The sequence below is a fragment of the Propithecus coquereli genome, unplaced genomic scaffold (assembly GCF_000956105.1).
Source record: "Propithecus coquereli isolate 6110/MARCELLA unplaced genomic scaffold, Pcoq_1.0 Scaffold306, whole genome shotgun sequence".
Taxonomy (NCBI): Eukaryota; Metazoa; Chordata; class Mammalia; order Primates; family Indriidae; genus Propithecus; species Propithecus coquereli.
The window spans coordinates 1,943,080-1,961,844 of NW_012148686.1; the positions used below are offsets into that span (position 1 = coordinate 1,943,080).

Sequence of the window (18,765 nt, forward strand, 5' to 3'; positions counted from 1 at the left end):
GATGTGCAGCACCTGTGCCTGAGTAACTTCCCCTAATGATAGATGTGCAGCACCTGTCTGATAGGTGCGGGTGAAAGTAACCCAACTAGAATAGCTGGCAGGGCATCCGATTCCTCCCTTGCTGAAGGGGTGGGCGTCACCCCCACCCCATTTTCTGCACCCTCTCACCTCAAGCGGGTGCTCTGCTGGTGTGTAGGACTCGTGACCTGATCCAGGCTGCGGGGCATTCTCAGTCCCCAAGTTTTGTGGGGCACAGTTCATTCTTGAGATTTATATACTCAACTAGACTAATTAAGTCTTTTCTTATGTACTATCATAAAAATTTTACAAATTATGGGATGGCTCAAAAGAATAAGATCACTAAACAGTCTTTCCTGGCTCCAAGTGGAGCTCAGAGATACATATTCTATGGTTTTCAAACTGCCTAATTTGTTTGCATTTCCTCCCTTTACTTATCTTTTCTACATTATTGCCATTTTGAGAACAAAACCAACATTTTCCCCCCAAAAGCTAACAAATGTTTTCTCTGTAGAATCCCCTATAAATTCTCTAGAGAATTTTTTTGCAGTTAAAAAAACAAGTATTGCAGACTTAGATCAACACATAACCTATGTACTGATCTTAAAAGGAACACGTCTGCATTTACCCTTTGACTTTAGACTAAGTTTCTGATAGAATTAGGCAAGGATACAGAATCTCACGGGCGGCCCCACTCAGGAGCAGGTGCAGAGCTGTCCCTCAGCACCCAAGGCCGCCCTCCCCCCCGGGGGCAGGGGGGACAGGAAGCGAGAGCCAGGCTGTCTGTGCAGGGGAGGGGCTGGGGGCTTGGGGCTGATCTGTAGCTGTGACTCCACCCTTTTATATTCAAGGTTGACCTCATTTTTCCAGAAGAACTTACACTAATATATGCACTTCCATTTAAGGAAATATTTATAAACATTAAGTCAAATTCAGCAAAGGCCGAGTCCTCACCGGGAGAAGAAAGCAGACAGATGGTGCCCACTTGTCCCTGAAGCCCTGTTGCCTGCAGCTTTGCAGCACTCCAGAAAGCCCCTATCTCTGTAGCTGCCGCCTCCCCCCAACCTGATTTTAAACTCTTCCACCTGGGAGGGTCTCATGGCGTGTTTGGTCTCAGATCACAACCACCAATCAATTTCCAACCACATCAACCAATTAGCCAAAGCGGAGCAATCCAAAACACAACAGTAAATGAGGAGGAAGGGCAAAGAGTAGCTTTAGGAGACCTAAATTCGAATCACTTTGGCAGTGAATGGCTTGGACATGAGGCTATCACAGGAAAAAATGAAGGTCAGGACTTGTTGGAGATGCTCCCATAACCAACTCCTCCCTCTCCATCAGGAAAGGGGGCAGGAGGCGCTGTGCTAAGTAGGTGGATTTACAAAGAAGAATAAAAGAACGCAGCAGCCGATTACGGTCTTACAGATTAGCTGTTAAAAAAAAAAGACTCTTGACATTTATTTTAAAACATTCTACAACATAAAAGAAATTATGAAAGATGGAAAATCTTATCAGGTTCCCGAAATTTTATGGTAGGAAGAGAGCTCCTGTCTGGTGGTCTACCACAAGTCAACGTTCACGCTGAAACCTGTCACTGCCTTACCTGGAGAGACGTGTGCGCGGGTAGGTTAATGACAGCGCCACTCTCCTGATCCGGCTGGCTTCCAGTAGTCATTGCATCCTGAGTTAGTGCTGGTTCTGTCGGCGTGGCGTTGTAGCTAGATACATCAGTAGTTTCTGTAAAGTTTTCAGAATGAGCTTGAAATGGAACAGCTCCACCAACCAAATCCTGACTACTATTGGAATCCAAAGATGTTGAGCTTTCATTTTCTGGATTGAGAGAATTAACGTCTTCTCCAGTGAGTTCGGGATAAGAGTCACAAAAAGAGATGTTGTCGCCACCAATGGGATTCCGCATCAGAGGCCAGGCATCCGAAAACTCGCCGCAGACGGACCTCGAGAGGGACCCGAAGAAAGCCGGCATCGCCTCCCCGACGGGGCCTGCGCTTCTGTACACATGTTCAAAAGATGTGTCAGTGTTCTACGGGGAGAAGAGACACTTCCACACAGCAGCAAATCAGCCATAATGTTAAGTCTTCTAAATGAAATAGCAATTTACTAAGTCAGAAATTGACTGCTTCCCATTGTGATAAACTTGCCTCAATACAATAAGTCAAATTACTCCATTTACTTGAAAACTGAATTTTTACACCGACTTCTAATTAATATAGTTATACTTAATCCGATGTCTCAAACGTGCAGTTTCCTTGATTGCTGTTCTAAAATTCTAAAATATTAATGTCATAGCATGTTAAAAATTACTTAGAGATGACAGAGGTCACAAATCACAAATATAAGACAAAAATAAAATTAATGGACAGTAAAGTATAAAGAATGTTGAACTGGATATTTGCCACGTTGAGAGACCTGCCTAATTCTCGCCAAAGAGTTGCCCCCTCCGATATCCGGGATGTCATTAATAATACTTAAAAAGAGATGTTCCCACAGTTTCACATGAAAATTGGTAAATCAGTAGCACGCATATTTGCACAAGGGGATCCGAAGTTATCGATTAAAAGGACCTGGTTACCTGTCCTGAAGTGTAGCCGCAGAACGCGTCCCACAACCCAGAGCCGGCCGCTCGGCGCCGCAGGCCTCGTCACAGCACAAGGACGGGATCAAGTGCACGGGCCCTGGGAAGCCAGCAGAGTGTGAGCACAGTGCTTTTCTCTGGAACTTTCTCTTTAATCCCAGGTCAACACGGTTCTTCTTGGAAATTTAGCTATTCCCCTTTGGGTGACGTTTAGGGGGCAAAGGGTTATGAAGTTCTCTTTTTTCTTATTTAAAAAAAAAAATGGTGAACCACTTATATGAGACACCTAGAACAGACACGCTCACGCACACACGCAGAATGGTACAGAGTTTCAGTTCAGGAATGAAAAGAGTCCCGGAGACGCATGGCGGTGACAGCTGCCCAGCAACGAGAATGTACTTAATGCCACTGAACCATCCACTTAAAAATGGTTAAGATGGTAAATTTTATGCCATATGTATTTTACCACAATAAAAAAATGACAAAAAGAAATAAAGCAGTCTGTGAGAGGGCATACGAAGGAGACTCGGGCACTGCCGATGACAGGAGGAAGCGGACAACTGTCCTGCTGAATGTCCAGCAACACAGACAAGAACATAAAGAGTCTGAATCCTTTAATTCAATACACAGACATACCATTTCTTTTTATCGCTAGGAATGTAACTTGGGGAAAAAGTAGACATGTGCATAACCTTTACAAACCATTATGTTCACCGAAGTCATATCTATTTTTGCTTACGAAGATAATACAAGCTTACCGAAGGAAAAAATAATATAAAGAGAGAGATTAGATTAAGAAATTTAAAAACAAATTTTTCCCAATCTTGTAAGCTGGAAATAAACCCTGTCAACATTTTGGTGAACAACCTTCTAGACTTCTCACTCTATATGCATACACATATACATACAATTCTGATTTTGTAAAACCATAAGCATATAAAACACACAGACACAAAGACACACATATATAGAGAGAGGAGAAGAAGAAATAATACATTTACATATATGTATATATGTTTGTGTATCCAAACTTTCCATGAGGAATTTATTTTTTAGGGAAAAAAACCCATTGTGAAACTAATATCTCCCTTTTTAAAAATGAATGTCAAATATTGAGATGCGATGCAAATGGTGTTAAGCAGGATGGACACCTGGCATCCTGTACCACGACCCTCCCGAAGCAAGGCCTCTGGCTTGGGTTACCTGCACATGCGCTGCCCTGACTGTGGTCAGCTCTCCTGGATCCACTGCCACTTACAAACCTGTCATGCTCACTATGGGATATTTCAAAATTATTTAAAAGCAAAAGGTACTGTAGAAATTCCTTGTAGAAATGGCTGACTCTAGGGAAAGTAGATGAGCCTGGAACTTCTTTGGATGCCAGAAAGTAAGAAAGGGCTGGAAGACTAATGAGGACATGTAATAATGACACATGAGCCGCCAGCCTGACAGGACGTCCTCTGGCCAAACCTGGCGGCATTTGAACATCGAAATAAACAACGATGCCAAAGAGCTGCAACACACTGAACACAGGCCACAGGTCTAATTAAAGCAAATAAATAAATGGAGAAGAAAGGGAAGTTCCTTCTGACCATAGGAAGCCAACTAATGAACGTGGAAAGAATGATGGGATTAGAAAACCAGCATTTGTCAACAATTCTAGAGTAAGAGACCAAAGAGATTTGACACCTAAGTGTAACGGTGTTTTCTATGAAGGACATTATTGGGACAGTTAAGAAAATCTGAATACACTCCGTAGATTACGTAACAGCGTTGAATAAATGCTAATTTCCTGATTTTTGTCATTGGGCTGGTGTTATGTAAGAGAATTTTCTTGTTCTTAGGAAGCAAACACTGAAGCATTATGGGGTAAAGGGGTGTCATATCTGCAACCGATTTTTAAATCGCCAAACAAAGACTATATGTGCATGAGCCGCACCAACGCGGGAGGAGGTAAAGCAAACGTGCAAATGGGTAAAGGAAATGTGGGAATTCTTTGCTCTTTCAACATTTCCGTAAGTCTGAAATCGTGTTAAAATAAAAAATTAAAAGAAAAAAAGGCACTGCCATTAAGAAGGAAACACTCGAAAGGACACACCACACTGAACCGGCATCAGCGCGGGGGTCCCTACCGGCGTGAGTGCTCTGTGAGCAGGGCCTGCAGCGAGGCCATCTGTGTGTGTCCTCTTCCCTTTCAGACCAAGTTAAGATGAGGCAGAGTTTACACAAAGCTGTGTTTCCTTAATTAGAGTTTGTGTTTCAGGAAATCATTCCTGCTTGCTCTGATTCTAGTGACAGTGTTCCTGGTACAGGATCTAGGAAAAGGTGATGTATGGGGCATTTTAAGGACCACACAGTTACTGTCGATAGCTGTCTTAGAGTCCATTATTTTTGTAGGCAAAGGCAAAAGTAGATCTACACACACACGGAAACTCTTGTATTTTATTCTTAACCCAGTCCTAAAATAGGAGATAGTAATAACTACTAGAAAAAGAATTATGATGAAAACTTCTTATTCCATAGAGCCATGTGCCACGAAACAGTGTTTCAGTCAATGATGGTGGTCCCATAAGATTGTGATACTGTATTTTTACTGTACCTTTTCTATGTTTAGATACACAAATACTTACCATGGCGTTACGATGGCCTACGGTTTTCAGTATAGTCACAGGCTGCACAGGTCTGTAGCCTATGAGCCATTGGCCACACCATACAGCCTAGGTGTGTAGTAGGCTACACCATCCAGGCTTGTGTAAGTACATTCCATTATGTTCACACAGCGATGAAATCACCTAACAACGCAACGGCCTACTGACACATTTTTCATAATGTATCCCTGTCGTTAAGCAATGCATGGCTGTGTATGCAATATGAGACTGAAACACTCAATCCTGCAATTTCTTGAAAAAAAACCTAGATGGTTCCAAGAGGGTAAGTCAATCTAATTGGCATATATTTAACTTAAAACAAAGAATGGTTATGAGACAAAACGGTGCTATTATATGGCATTCACAGGTGCTAACAGAAATGCCAAGTTACGGGAAGACAGGGGAGCGGGGCAGACTTCTCGGGAGGGTGGTTTGCCATGGAGGACTTTAATCTGCAGAGGAGATGAGGTCATAAGGTGGGGACGAGGGGACGTGTCAGTGTAGAAACCTATGATGAGGAATACAAATTTTGGCAAAGAATGTTGGTATTACCTTTGCTCATTATTTACTCAAGTTAGAGACCAGTTTCCCTTTGAATTTGTTTCGTAAATTTTCATTTCTGTCAATAGTCTAAGAGGCAGTCATGGTTTGTGGAAAATCTTGTCATGGACCTCTTCCCTCTTCTTTAAGAATTTTATTAAAAAACAAACCATTAAAACAGACACATTAACGTTCAGTTTGAATTGACCATATGACAAAGGATCCAAACTCCTCCACTGCAGACGGTTAGCATGATTTTAAATGAACGGATTGAACAAGAAAGGCAAACTTGCCCAAAAAGTTGCTGAGAAATTCTAGAATTTTAACAAGATGCTTATTTTCTCTGTGATACGTAAGAGACTCAAACACACTCAAACAGGGGATGGTGGAGAATAATTTAACATTAGTTTTAACCAGAAAACCAAGCACAGCGACCTCACTGTGAGCTGAGTGAAATATGGACGTTTCTTTGCACTGCAACTTCTGCAAGCCTCAGTTCTCCCAACGGGCCCTGCACGGCCGCACTCACCGCAGGTGTGGGCCGCGTCGCGGCGGCACTGGCAGCAGGCTCTGTGGGCATATTCGTTGAGCTGAGGTCTGTCGAAACATGACAGTTCAGAACCGTTGTACTGAATGTCCTGTGATCTCAGAGACCCTAAACAAGGGATGAGAATTCTGTCAGTGAACACAGTTTCCTCTGGCAGGGAGCCCCATTAACACCGTAATACAGATCGGTACCATTCTAGCGTTTGTGTTTGTAAAAGAAAAAGTCTGCAATTGCTTCAAAGTTTGATTATTTCTTCTTACGTGAGGAGGCACAAAAATGAAATAATTTGTTAAGAAAGTTCAAAATGCTTGATAACTAGAATATATACAGAACTCAGGAAAATCAGCAAGAAAAAATTAAACAACCCCATTAAAAAGTGGGCAAAGGACATGAACAGAAAATTTTCAAAAGAAGATAGACTAATGGACAACAAACATATGAAAAAATGCTCAACATCCCTAATCATCAGGGAAATGCAAATCAAAACCACAATGAGATATCACTTATCTCCAGTGAGAGTGGCTTTTATCAAAAAGTCCCAAAACAATAAATGTTGGTGTGGATGTGGAGAGACAGGAACACTCATACACTCCTGGTGGGACTGCAAACTAGTGCAACCACTGTGGCGAGTAATATTGAGACACCTCAAAGAACTAAGAAAAAAAGACATTCTATAAAAAGACATCTGCACTCGAATGTTTATAGCAGCACAATTCGCAATTGCAAAGGTGTGGAAACATCACAAGTGTACCCATCAATCCATGAGTGGATTAATAAAACGTGGTATACGTACACCATGGAGCTCTACTCAGCCACAAAAAACAATGGTGATCTAGCACCTCTTGTATTATCCTGGATAGAGCTGGAGCCCATTCTACTAAGTGAAGTATCACAAAAATGGAAAGACAAGCACCCCAGGTACTCACCATCAAATTGGTATTAACTGATCAACAGTCATGTGCACATTAAGTAGTAGCATTCATCGGGTGTCGGGGAGGTGGGAAGGAGGAGGAGGGGATGGGTATATTCACATCTAATGGGTGCGGTGTGCACCATCTGGGGGATGGACACGCTTGAAACTCTGACTCAGGTGGGGCAAAGGCAATATATGTAACCTAAACATTTGTACCCCCGTAATATGCTGAAATTAAAAAACAGAAAAAAAAAGAAAGTTCAAAATGTAGGGTACTTATGTTGCCAGAACTAGGAATAATTTTTATTTTTGCCTCGTGGCATAGGGACATCACAGCTTTGTCAATCTCCCTTATAAAGTCCTGCTGCCCCAGTGAGGTCTACAGCTGATGCTTAAACAACACAGTTTGAACTGTGCGGTCCACTTGCGCTTGGACTTTCTTCTGCCTCTGCCGCCCCTGAGACAGCAAGACCAACCCCTCCCCTACTTCCTCCTCCTCCTCAGCCTACTCAATGTGAAGATGACGAGGATGAAGACCTTTACGATGATCCACTTCCACTCAATCAATAGTAAATACATTTTCTCTTCCTGATGATTTTCTTAGTAACATCTTCTTCTCTCTAGCTTACTTTATTGTAAGAATACAGTACATAATGCATATAACATACAAAATATGTGTTAACTGACTGTTTATGTTATTGGTAAGACTTCCAGACAGCAGTAGGCTATTAGCGGTTAAGTTTTTGAGGAGTCAAAGTCATATGCGGATATTCGGCCGTGCCCCCAGGCCCCAAGTTGTTCAAGGGTCGGCTGTACTTTCATGTGTCCTCTGTCCTCAAACAGCTCGTGGGTGCTTGTTTTAGCCAAGTCTCTTGCTGAACACACGCACGACAATGATAATAAGTGCACTCACTCCACCCAGATGCTAAGAAATATTTTCATATAATGAGCTCCAAACTTACAGCTGGGCTTTTTCTCCATGAACTGCCTCTTACAATAGATGACGCAGAGAATGAGCAGGGCCAGCAGGACGGTGGCCAGGGCGCTGCAGATGACGGCGGCCAGGGCTGTGTCCCGTGGGCTGGAGGCGGTGGATGCAATCTTCACAAGGTTGACCTTGCTGGCACCTGAAACCACAGAAACAGGATCAGCGTGCTCCGGACAGCCCAAGGGCACACGACGCGCACACTGAAGCCCGCGGGCACCGTTATCGACAGGAATAAAACCCAAGAAAACGAGCGCAGTGTATTTTAGATTGGCTCGAGCACCCCCTCCGCCCCAGAGGGTGCCTTTACTGCTACATCTCCACCCTGCACCCCCAATGTGTGGATGTCCCTCTCCTCTTCCCACAGCACCATGGACACATGGCCCTCAACACACTGAGAAATCTGCCTTTCGAGCAGAACTCTTTGCGAGTTGGGAGTCTGTCATCTTTATCTCCGTTTCCCCAGTACTTGGCACAGTGTTTGGCACACGGGGGGGTTAACGCTTCCTATAGAATTGAAATTAGACTATCTCCATTTTTAAGCAGACAGACTCAAGTATGCTTTTTTGGGTGACTTTAGGGGAAAACAAGGATTTGGATCATTTACAACCTTACAGTAGACCCCCAATTTCTGAGACAATAAACATTTTTGAATGCCTTAGCTGTTAAATTGCTGAAAAACATCTAAGTTTTGAAGAAGACACTAATACCATTGTTATACTATGTAGAGGCGGGCGTAGACATGCTAAGAAAGTCAAGAAATGGATGCTATTTTTGAGTATTGCTTTGTGGGTTCAGGACAGATTCTGAACCCCACTGTCTGGGTCATCTGTGTAAGCAGAGGTAATAACAGTGCCTTCTCCTCTCGCTGCTGAGAGGATGGAATGAGTTATCACGTAAAGCATGTAGGGCAGGCCGCGCACCTGGTGCTGTGGGATCGTTAGCTATTGTAATGATGATTACAATCAGCATTTGAATTATCCTTAGGGTACCTGGATGGACACACGCATTAAATCAGAAATCTGTAACCAGTGGAGTCACAGCGTATCCTATTTAACTAGCCCTAAATGAATCTGAGAAAGAGGGGCAGGAAATCTAAATAGAGGGGCACTTGTGCCTTCTCTTCCCTGAGCAGATGCCCCAGTGAGCTGGGGTGGCCTCACTCGGTCCCCTGCAGTGGGGGGGGCGGGGGGGCCCTCAGCTCCTTGGAGCCTCTCAGCACGGGAGCCCTCCCTGCTACTGAGGGTAACTCCAGGCAGAAGTATAATGCACGTCTCGCATGTCATTTTAAATTGTCTAGAAACCAACTTTTAAAAGTAAAAACAAACAGGTAAAATTAACTCTTCATCTATTTTAGTTAGCCAATATATCTTAAAATGCTGCATTTCAACATATACCCAATATAAAAATTATTAATTATTTTGCATTCTCTATTTCATAGTAAGATTTCAAAATCCGGTGTGATTTTACAAGGATAGCCCTTCTCAATTCGGACCGGCCGCAGTTCAAATGCTCAGCAGCCACATGTGGCTCATGGCGGCTCTAGAGGGCGAAGGTTTGTATCTATATTGGTGCAACACGGCGCCTAAGTGCCAGGCAACTTGTCATCTGGCGCCTACACTCCCCAACCCCCAACAAGAGTGATCTCCACTGTATAACACTGAGGGTAGAACCAGAGGAAAACATTTGGGTTAGTATTATTGAATCATAAAAATAGGATAACAAGAACTATCATTGTGGAGTACAGGTTTGGGTGTTTCTAGTCTCAACGATTCTAGGCCACAAAGACAAGTTTCTTACTGTCACCTGGGAAGGCACATAAGCTGTATGCTTTGGGCTTAGATGAATAGGGCTCATAACCCAAGGATACATTTTAAAGGACATTTATTTGTAAACATGTTTAACATTCATAAAATATGCCTTACCTCATAGCTATATAGAAATACTTATAATAATCAAATAGCTTACTAAATATTCATCATACAGCAAGTTAGAAAAACTACATCTCTGACCTGACAAAGATTAAATCTGAGTCTGAAAGAGCCTCTATCAGCAGACAGAGTCACAAAAGGATGTATGAACACAGCACAGCTGTGCAAACACTGACAAACATACAACCGAATAGGAACTTGCATCCCACGCAAGCTAAAATAGCAGGCCACGTGGAAGGGGAAGCGACTTGGAAATATAAGCATTATCTATTCGGACCAAACGGTGAAGTTGTGGGAAAATGTCATCTCATTTACGCTTGTGAGGAAGGTGGTTCACTTCAGAGTGAGAAGAATTTCCTTTGCCTAAATTTTCAGTCAAATAACCCAGCCCTACACAATATGAGTTTTTCTCAACAGCTGTCATCAAACTGAGGCATAATACATGAATTGAGCGGAAGACGTAGAAGTTCCTAATTGCTGTAACTATTAAGTTAAGCTCATCAACGGAGACAGCACCGGACATTCAGAAAAACTCTAGTAAGAACGAGGATTTCACGTTAAAGTCGTATCACGATTAGAGTCCTTTAAGTTCTTACTGTTCAAAATCCTTCTAAAATTTATTAGTCAACTTATTTGCCTTAATATAAAACGAAATGTGTCTAATTTATAAATAGGTTAAAATGTCCCCAAAGTGGGGATCTTATTTTTAATGTGGTAGTTTGCAATTCAAGATTTTCCCCAAACCAAACATGAAAGTCTTGTTAATACATATCTTTCCAAGGTAGGGCACTAATGCCGGAATTTCAATGACATCTAGTTGCCATAATAACATCAGTTTTAAAGGAAAGCACGTTCAACATGCTTCTTCTCTATACACTTGCCCAGGCAGTGGCATCTAAAGATGAACAAGAAAAATACACAAGCTTTACCTCTCAATTTCTGACATCTACATGAGAAAGGGCGTCTTACTAACTCAGACACCCTCAGAGAACCCTTGTTAGAAGGAGGACTCTGAAATTCAATTGCATTCCTGACTATTGTTCATAGGTACAAGTTTATTACAACACGAACAGCAGATAATCTTTTCTAAATAGGAAATGGGTTCATCATTTTTAGCTTTAATTGTCATAAAACAATGTAGAAATAAATATGGGAGCTATGGGAGATTGGGCTGAATATTATTTAATTTTAGAACAATGCAGAAACTCATTCACATAAGTTCCTGGTAAAAGCCTATTTTCTTATTGTTCTCTTTGATCTGAGCAGTTAAAAAAGCTGAGGGGGGGGAGTGAGGGGGGGTTGTACTAGCTATGTGAAGTGGCCTCCATTCTACTAAGTTTTGGTTAATAGAGATGTTGCTGAGAATTCCTCAAAAAAGGACTTATCTACTTCAAAATAAAAAGTACTGTTTTGTTGACCCGTGGCAATGATATTGAGATGAAAGATTCTTTCTACCCACGTGCCTTAACTAAATTCCCTGCCCATAGTTCACTAAGCATATTGAATGCCTGCAATGAATTTCACCCATACCTTATTAGGATTCCGACAGTACTTCTGAGGAATTGAGAATAGGAATGTCCACATTCTTTGGAAAGTTTTTAACTTTTCCGGAATACAAAGGCACTTCTTACCTTAACCAATTAAGTTATTAAATTCCACCATAATGTTAGTACTACCCTTTGGCAATTTACTTCAGAGCGAGGACTGTTTTCTTAGCTTAAATTTTACATTACATGCATTACACAGGTTCAGTTTTATATTATACATCTCCTTAGGAGTTCAACTCAACTGAACAATTATGTACTGTGTGTCTATTATGAGTAAGATATCCTATGAGGCATTACATAATTTGTAGGAAAATCTGAATAGAAGAAAAGAAAACAGAGGTCACTAGCAAAGTTTGGCAAGTGTTTTTATAAAGTCCAATCTGACTGTCTTTGGAGTAGACTGAGGTGCAGAAATCCACCTCTTCCCCCTACATCTCACCCCTAAAAGACCTTCTCACGTAGCTGAGAGACATGAGACACTGAGATGGGAGAGATCTGTCTCACTGCACAGAGAGGAGCACCTCATATGCTGCAAATGAGGAACCCGTCTGCAGACCACACAGGTGTCTAACACGTGAACACTTGCTTCTGTAGACACGTGTGCACTTTCTTATGCCTGCATCTTGCTAACACACCTTCAGTGATTTCACCCTCCTAACTGGGTGAAGTGGCAAAAGTTCAACCAAGACTTTGAGTCACCCACTCAAGGTGACACAGCAAAGCGGAGATGGCTTGGGAACTGCAACCAGGCCTTCGGATCCTGTCCAGTAGACCGCCCTGCTCCATGGCTGTGTGCCGCTTCGGAGAGAGAGAAACGTCCTGCCAGGTAACGATGAGGAAAATGTAGCTCATGTCTGTGTATGCACAGGGCACGCTCGCTTCCGCACGGAGACACAGCCAGGCCACAGAGCATCACAGGACTTTCCAGACAGCACGCCAGTCGGAGCGCGCGCGACAGCCGGTTCCGGAGGAGCTCATCTGCCCGCAGAGAAATGTTTGGGGCCCTGTGGCCGGACTCCGGACCTTGGTGTCTGCATAAGGAGCCACTCTGAGCAGCATGGTGGCAGCGGGCATGCTGAGCAATGCCTGGGTGTCACTGAGGGGAGGAGAGGACATTCTGTGGAGGTGACCGCAGATTAGAGAGAGAAATGGAAAAGGGCGCGCAAGGACTCTCACGCCTGGACTCCGCAGAGCTATAGTTCTGCTTTCTACTGATAGCTACTTGTTTAAGCTCTCCAACTTCCTAGTACGTGATGTTTAAAAACCTGCTAAACAAAAGATCCTTCTTCCCAGAGAATATTCCTAACAAAGGGTCCTGTTCAGGCAGGGCTGGCCTGGGAGGAAGGGAACCGGTACGGGTTTTACAGATGAAGAAGTCTATACGTATCAATAAATATTTTTTCATGTCAAACAACCATTAGGTGGTTGGATCTAGATTAGAGTCCAGGTTTGTCTGATCCTAAAACTTGCGTTCTTTTTTTAAAAAAGTATGCTATGTTCTTTCCAACCATTTAGAGTAAAAAAAATATACTATCGTGTGAAGGATTATCAGTTCAAATTTTGCATAGAACATTAAATTTTAGTTATTTAGCTAACATATGCAATATGGCTTGGCCTAATTGAAAACACAAGTATGGCTTTAAAAATTCAACCTGTTTTATGCCCACAATTAAAAAGGCTACTAAATTTTATTACAGTGAAAACCAACATATGACTTTTAAACTTTATTTTTTAAATGTTGTCTTTTAAGGTCTATATGGTATAATTAGATGAGTATTAGATAAATATAGTAGAGAAGAGCAAATCGTAAATGGGCTAATTTTGCTTTCTATCGGGGCTTCCATTTTTAAGATTTCACTAATGCTTTGTGTTTTCATCAGAGAGTTTAGCCCGTGAAAATAATATATCTGGTTTCCCACTGAATAACATCACTTTGGCAACTCCAACACAATTGGAAATGCAAGAATTTTTACTTGTTGATGACTATGTTTTGACACATGCAATTCAATTAGCAGTCAGTATTGGAATATAAGCACGTAATTTAGACATTTTGAACTATTTTTCACTAAAATATTTAATCTTTGATTTTGTATTTGTTTCAAATAAACTACAATTCAATCCATTGGTTTCTGTGCTCCTCACCACCTCTACCAACAACAAAAAGCCCAAATCGAACAAAGCCTTAACAAAATTAAAACCCAATGATGAATCTATTTCCAGTTACGTTCTTTAATAACACAAAATTATTAACAAAGAGCTCTTTGCAATCTTAACTGAGGAAAGGATATAGCTCTGGAGTGTAAGCTTTATCTTGTTAATCTAAACTGGTTAAACAAAAATATCTATGGTAACACTCAACATATGAATTCCAGATGTACCACAAAGGAGTCTGCCAACAAACAAAACAGTTGGACTTTTTTATCCACTTTATACCAAGCACTCTGACACTGGATAAATGTAAAAAAGTAAGTCTTCATCATTTATGGTTTCTTCTTTTTTAATTTTTTTTTGAGACAGAGTCTTGCTCTGTCACCCTGGGTGGAGTGCAGTGGCGTCATCACAGCTCGCTGCAACCTCAAACTCCTGAGCTCAAGCGATCCTCTCGCCTCAGCCTCCCGAGTAGCTGGGACTACAGGCACGCCACCACAGTGCCTGGCTAATTTTTCTATTTTTAGTAGAGATGGTCTCGAACTCCTGAGCTCAAGCAATCTTCTTGCCTTGGCCTCCCAGAGTGCTAGGATTACAGGTGTGAGCCACTGTGCCCAGACTTTTTTAAACTTTAAACTTTAGTCTTAGAACTATGGGTTTTTTTTTTCAATGATCAATAGAAATATTATCTCAAAATGAGCTTTTTATGTTTGCCTTTCTATCTATATCCATATCTGTTTTAAAAATTGGCCTGATATTTTATTGCAGTAAAATATTCATAAGACTTACCATTAGTAACATTGAGTATATTCACAATGTTATGCAACTATCACCACTAGAACATTCCAGAACATTTTCATCACCCGGAAGGAAACCCCACACCCATTAAGTGGTCACTCCTTTTCCCCCATCCCTCCAGCCCCTGACAAGCACTCATCTCCCTTCTGTCTCCATGGATTTGCCTATTCTGCATATTTCGTATAAATGGATATACAATATTATGTGGCCTTTGTGATTGGCTTCTTTCACTTAGCATAATGTCTTCGAGGTTCATCCATGGTGTAGCATGTATCAGAACTTCATTTCTTTTTATGGCTGAATAATAGTCCATCATACGGACATACTACATTTTGTTTATCCATTTGTCAGACGATAATATTTGAGTTTTTCCACTGCTATGAATATTCATGTAAAAGCTCTTTCCATATATTTTTAAACTTTCTACAAAGATACATTATAATTATTCCACATTCTATTAAAAGATACATTATTACAATTATACCAAAGCTTAAGTTAATAAGTCAGTCAAAACATTTCTTGAGCAAGAGCTAGAAGAAGAGCGGAGGGACGCAGTGCTGGAGGAGCTGGTCAGGGCCAGCTCCTGTGGGATTTACCAGCTGCAGTGAGGAGTTCGGATTCTACTCTAAGAATAATAGAAAGAACTTGCCAGCATCAGAACACACATTCTCGCCAGTGCACACAGAGCCTTCTCCAGAAAAGATCACGTTAGGTCACAAACAAGTTTCAAGAAATTTGAAAAGACTGAAGTCATACAAAGTATCTCTTCTAATCATGAGAGAATAAACCCATCTGTCCAGGCGATGAAAGGGTTATGAAGCAGATTAGCGCTGACAGCCGCACAATGTTGTGAGTGCAGTTAATACCACCCCACTGTATACTTTAAAAAGGTTGAAATGGTAAAGTTTAAGGTATATACATTTTACCACAATAAAAACATACAAGGCTAATGGGGAGTGACTTGGGGGTTGCCGGGGTGGAGGGTGACTGGCTCCGGATTACACTCTAGAAAGATCACTGCCCGCAGGGTGGAGAGGACCGGAGAGTGCACTGTTCTGTGTGCACTGCAGCAGGTGTGGGGGTGCCGCCTGCGCTTGGGTTGAGATCACAGCTATAGAGATGTCAAGTGGCTCAACCTGAGAACTGCTCGTTGTGAGAGTAACTGGCTATGCTGATGGACTGTGAGTCAGGTGCCAGGAAAGACGGAAGCAAGGACAATGCCCAGGATTCGGAGTAAAACCACCAGCCAGCCACCCTGGTGCCATCTATTAATTTACTGAGATGGTGAAAATTGGAGGGCCAGTGGGTTTGGTGAGGGGAGAGGAAGCAATAACAACTTCTGTTTTGAAATGTTAAGTTTGAGATACCTATTATCTATCCACGTGGAGTGGTCAAGCTGGCAGCTGGGTAGGCAACTGGGTATGTGAGGGAGGCAGGAAAGAGATTGTAGCTGGAGGCATAAATTTAAAAAGCATGAGTGCACAGATGACACCCGGAGCCGGGACCCTGATCAAATCACCGTGTGTGCACAGTGTGGATGAAGGAGAGGACGGAGGTCGGAGCCTAGGACAGCCGAGGAGCCAGCTTCTGAGACGAGATGAGCAGGAAGGGTGTCTAGGAAGCCTAAACAAGAATGCATCTCGAGAAAGCAGCAAACCAAAACTTCCTGGGATGAACTCTTCTGATTCTTCAACACAGAAAGTGAATTTCAACATGTTGAAGGAAAGTTACACAGATTTATGATTTTTAAAGAAGTGGTGATCCTGCTCATTGTAGCTGCTTACAAATTGATTATTGAGTGGATCTGAACTAAAATGCAAACAAAATGTGATTTGAAAATGTGATGTCACAAAGCAAAATAAGAGGAATAAAGCTTGATGGAAGTCTATTATGAATAGTAATCATGATTCATTACTTAAGTAAGATTATTTAAATTAAGAAAGTATCATTTTTTAAATGAATGATAATAGAAGGATTACACAAGGATTTGCATCTTTTTCCTAAGGAATCATTCTGATGTTCCTTTTGAAGCTTCACCCAAATGTATGTACCACACACGTTTGGCTTGACATGTCTGCTCACCAGCACCTGAGACCCGCAAACACTGGCCGCCCCATCTTCTAGCACCTGTGTCTAGGACAGCCAGGTGAGTACATGCAGTAGGAGCAAAAGTTCATCATGTCAGACCATAGCCTTCAAATGTGCTCTGTGGGCTGAGTTTCCAAGTTAGCGCCCAGTACTGTTTGTATTGGTTTTCTTTTTTGAACTGAGAGCACATCAGAAACAGAACAACTCTGCAAGCTTCTTTCCTATGTTGAGCAATGTTGTAACATTTGTTTATAAAAACAGAACTTCTGAGCTCCATTCTTCTTTTAAGTTCCCTTAGTAGGCACTGCCCTAATTACCAGCCCTTTTATGATTTAAATGCAAGTGAATCAAAGCAGAACCCCATGGTGGCCCCAAGCTGCCTTTGTTTTATTACTAATACTGATGATTCACAACCATGCTTTTATTATGAGCAGAACCCACCCCTAAGAGGTACACTCTTGTACCTTTTTTTCCCACTTGAATCACTGTGCCAAGTTGTGTCTAAGGGCGAAGCACCAGGGTAAGCAAAGAGAAAAGAAAAGCCGAAAGGATACCCCTGGAACAAAGAAGCCGATAGTATACTGCAGCAGCACTGTGGCACTGTGGGATGGAGGTTATTTCATTGTTGAGAAGCACGCAGAGCAGGACGTGACCCAAAGATACCCCACGGAGGATCTTCGCACCTTCTCTTCACTGGGCAATTCTGGGCTTTCTGTTCCTGTTTTCCTCTGAGCTGTCTGCCTGTCACTGTTTTATTGCCATACTCAGCCTGTTACCATGTGTGTTGGAAGCAAACCAGGAAGAAAATGTGAAATGTCTTTCTTGAAACTGGGGGCGATGTTTGTACCCATTCTTAAATTTAAAGCACTTAGTGGTGCCCTTCACATTTATGTTTATTCTGAAATCCTTACGGAGTCACTTTAAAAAGTTTCCTTTACATTGTTAATAAACATTACTCTCTATTACAAGACATTTAAAAAGATAGGATTATGGCCAATGCTCTAAGATGGTTTCCACTATCCCATTATTATCTTTTGAATTATAAGAGGAAAGTTCCCAATCTTGCAATTGTATGCATCAAAGCCCTCTCGTGCACTCTGGAAAGCTTTCTTCAAAATATGTTGCTGAATGTCTTATAACAGAAGAGGTATGCTATTAGAAAAGTAGAAACTTCTTTAACAACAGCCTCTTTATCAGTTCTTAGCTGCTACTTTATCTTTGCTCTTGGAAAATCTTAACTAAAGCCAGTGACTTTAAATCACCTCTCAGAGACAGAAATAAAGTAACCGATTGTTAATAGTTTGGTACTTACATTACTCTGAATCAAAGGGTTAAATATTAAAAAGCAATATCAGTATACGGATTATAAAGAATAGTTGCTTTTAATCAGATCGACTGATGAAGCATAAAATGGTACCAATGACTAGGTAAATTAATATACATAAAAACAAACTGGATTAGGAGATTTGATGTGGTCAGTGTTTCATATGCGTATGAACACATATTAAACACATATTAAAGTTGTATTTATGTAAATCTGATTTTACTAAGTGAAAAGTAAACTAGCAAACACACACACTCCAAAGACGTGACTTGATGTTTCTTCTGGGGCTTCAGGGTAGGCAGACACTGCTATAAATGGAAGCACCGCTCGTTGATCAGTTCAAGCACTTTGCTTCTGAGGGATCGTAGATTAAATTTTAAAAAGGATGTAGGGCCAGTTGCAGGGGCTCACACCTGTAATTCTAGCACTTTGGGAGGCCTAGGTGGGAGGATTGTTTAAGGCCAGGATTTCAAGACCAGCCTGAATAAGAGCAAGACCCCATCCCTACGAAAAATAGAAACATTAGCCAGGCATCATGGTGCATGCCTATAGTCCCAGCTACTTGAGAGGCTGAGGCGAAAGGATCATTTGAGCCCAGGGGTTTGAGGCTGCAGTGAGCTATGATGATGCCACTACACTCCAGCCTGGGTGACACTGTGAGATCCTGTCTCAAAAAATAATAATA

At 41.8% G+C, this 18,765-nt stretch overlaps 1 protein-coding gene across 2 annotated transcripts in view; it reads right to left on the reverse strand.

Annotated features, from left to right (window-relative positions):
- The window catches only part of TNFRSF19 (tumor necrosis factor receptor superfamily, member 19), a 104,046-nt gene that overhangs the window by 4,132 nt on the left and 81,149 nt on the right, over positions 1-18,765 (reverse strand). For both annotated transcript variants that reach the window (XM_012649876.1, XM_012649877.1), the window contains 4 exons: positions 8,222-8,386; positions 6,329-6,454; positions 2,609-2,711; positions 1,622-2,027 (listed from right to left, as the gene is read on the reverse strand). In XM_012649876.1, coding sequence (XP_012505330.1) covers positions 1,622-2,027; positions 2,609-2,711; positions 6,329-6,454; positions 8,222-8,386 — 800 coding nt within the window. The remainder of the gene's footprint in view (positions 1-1,621; positions 2,028-2,608; positions 2,712-6,328; positions 6,455-8,221; positions 8,387-18,765) is intronic.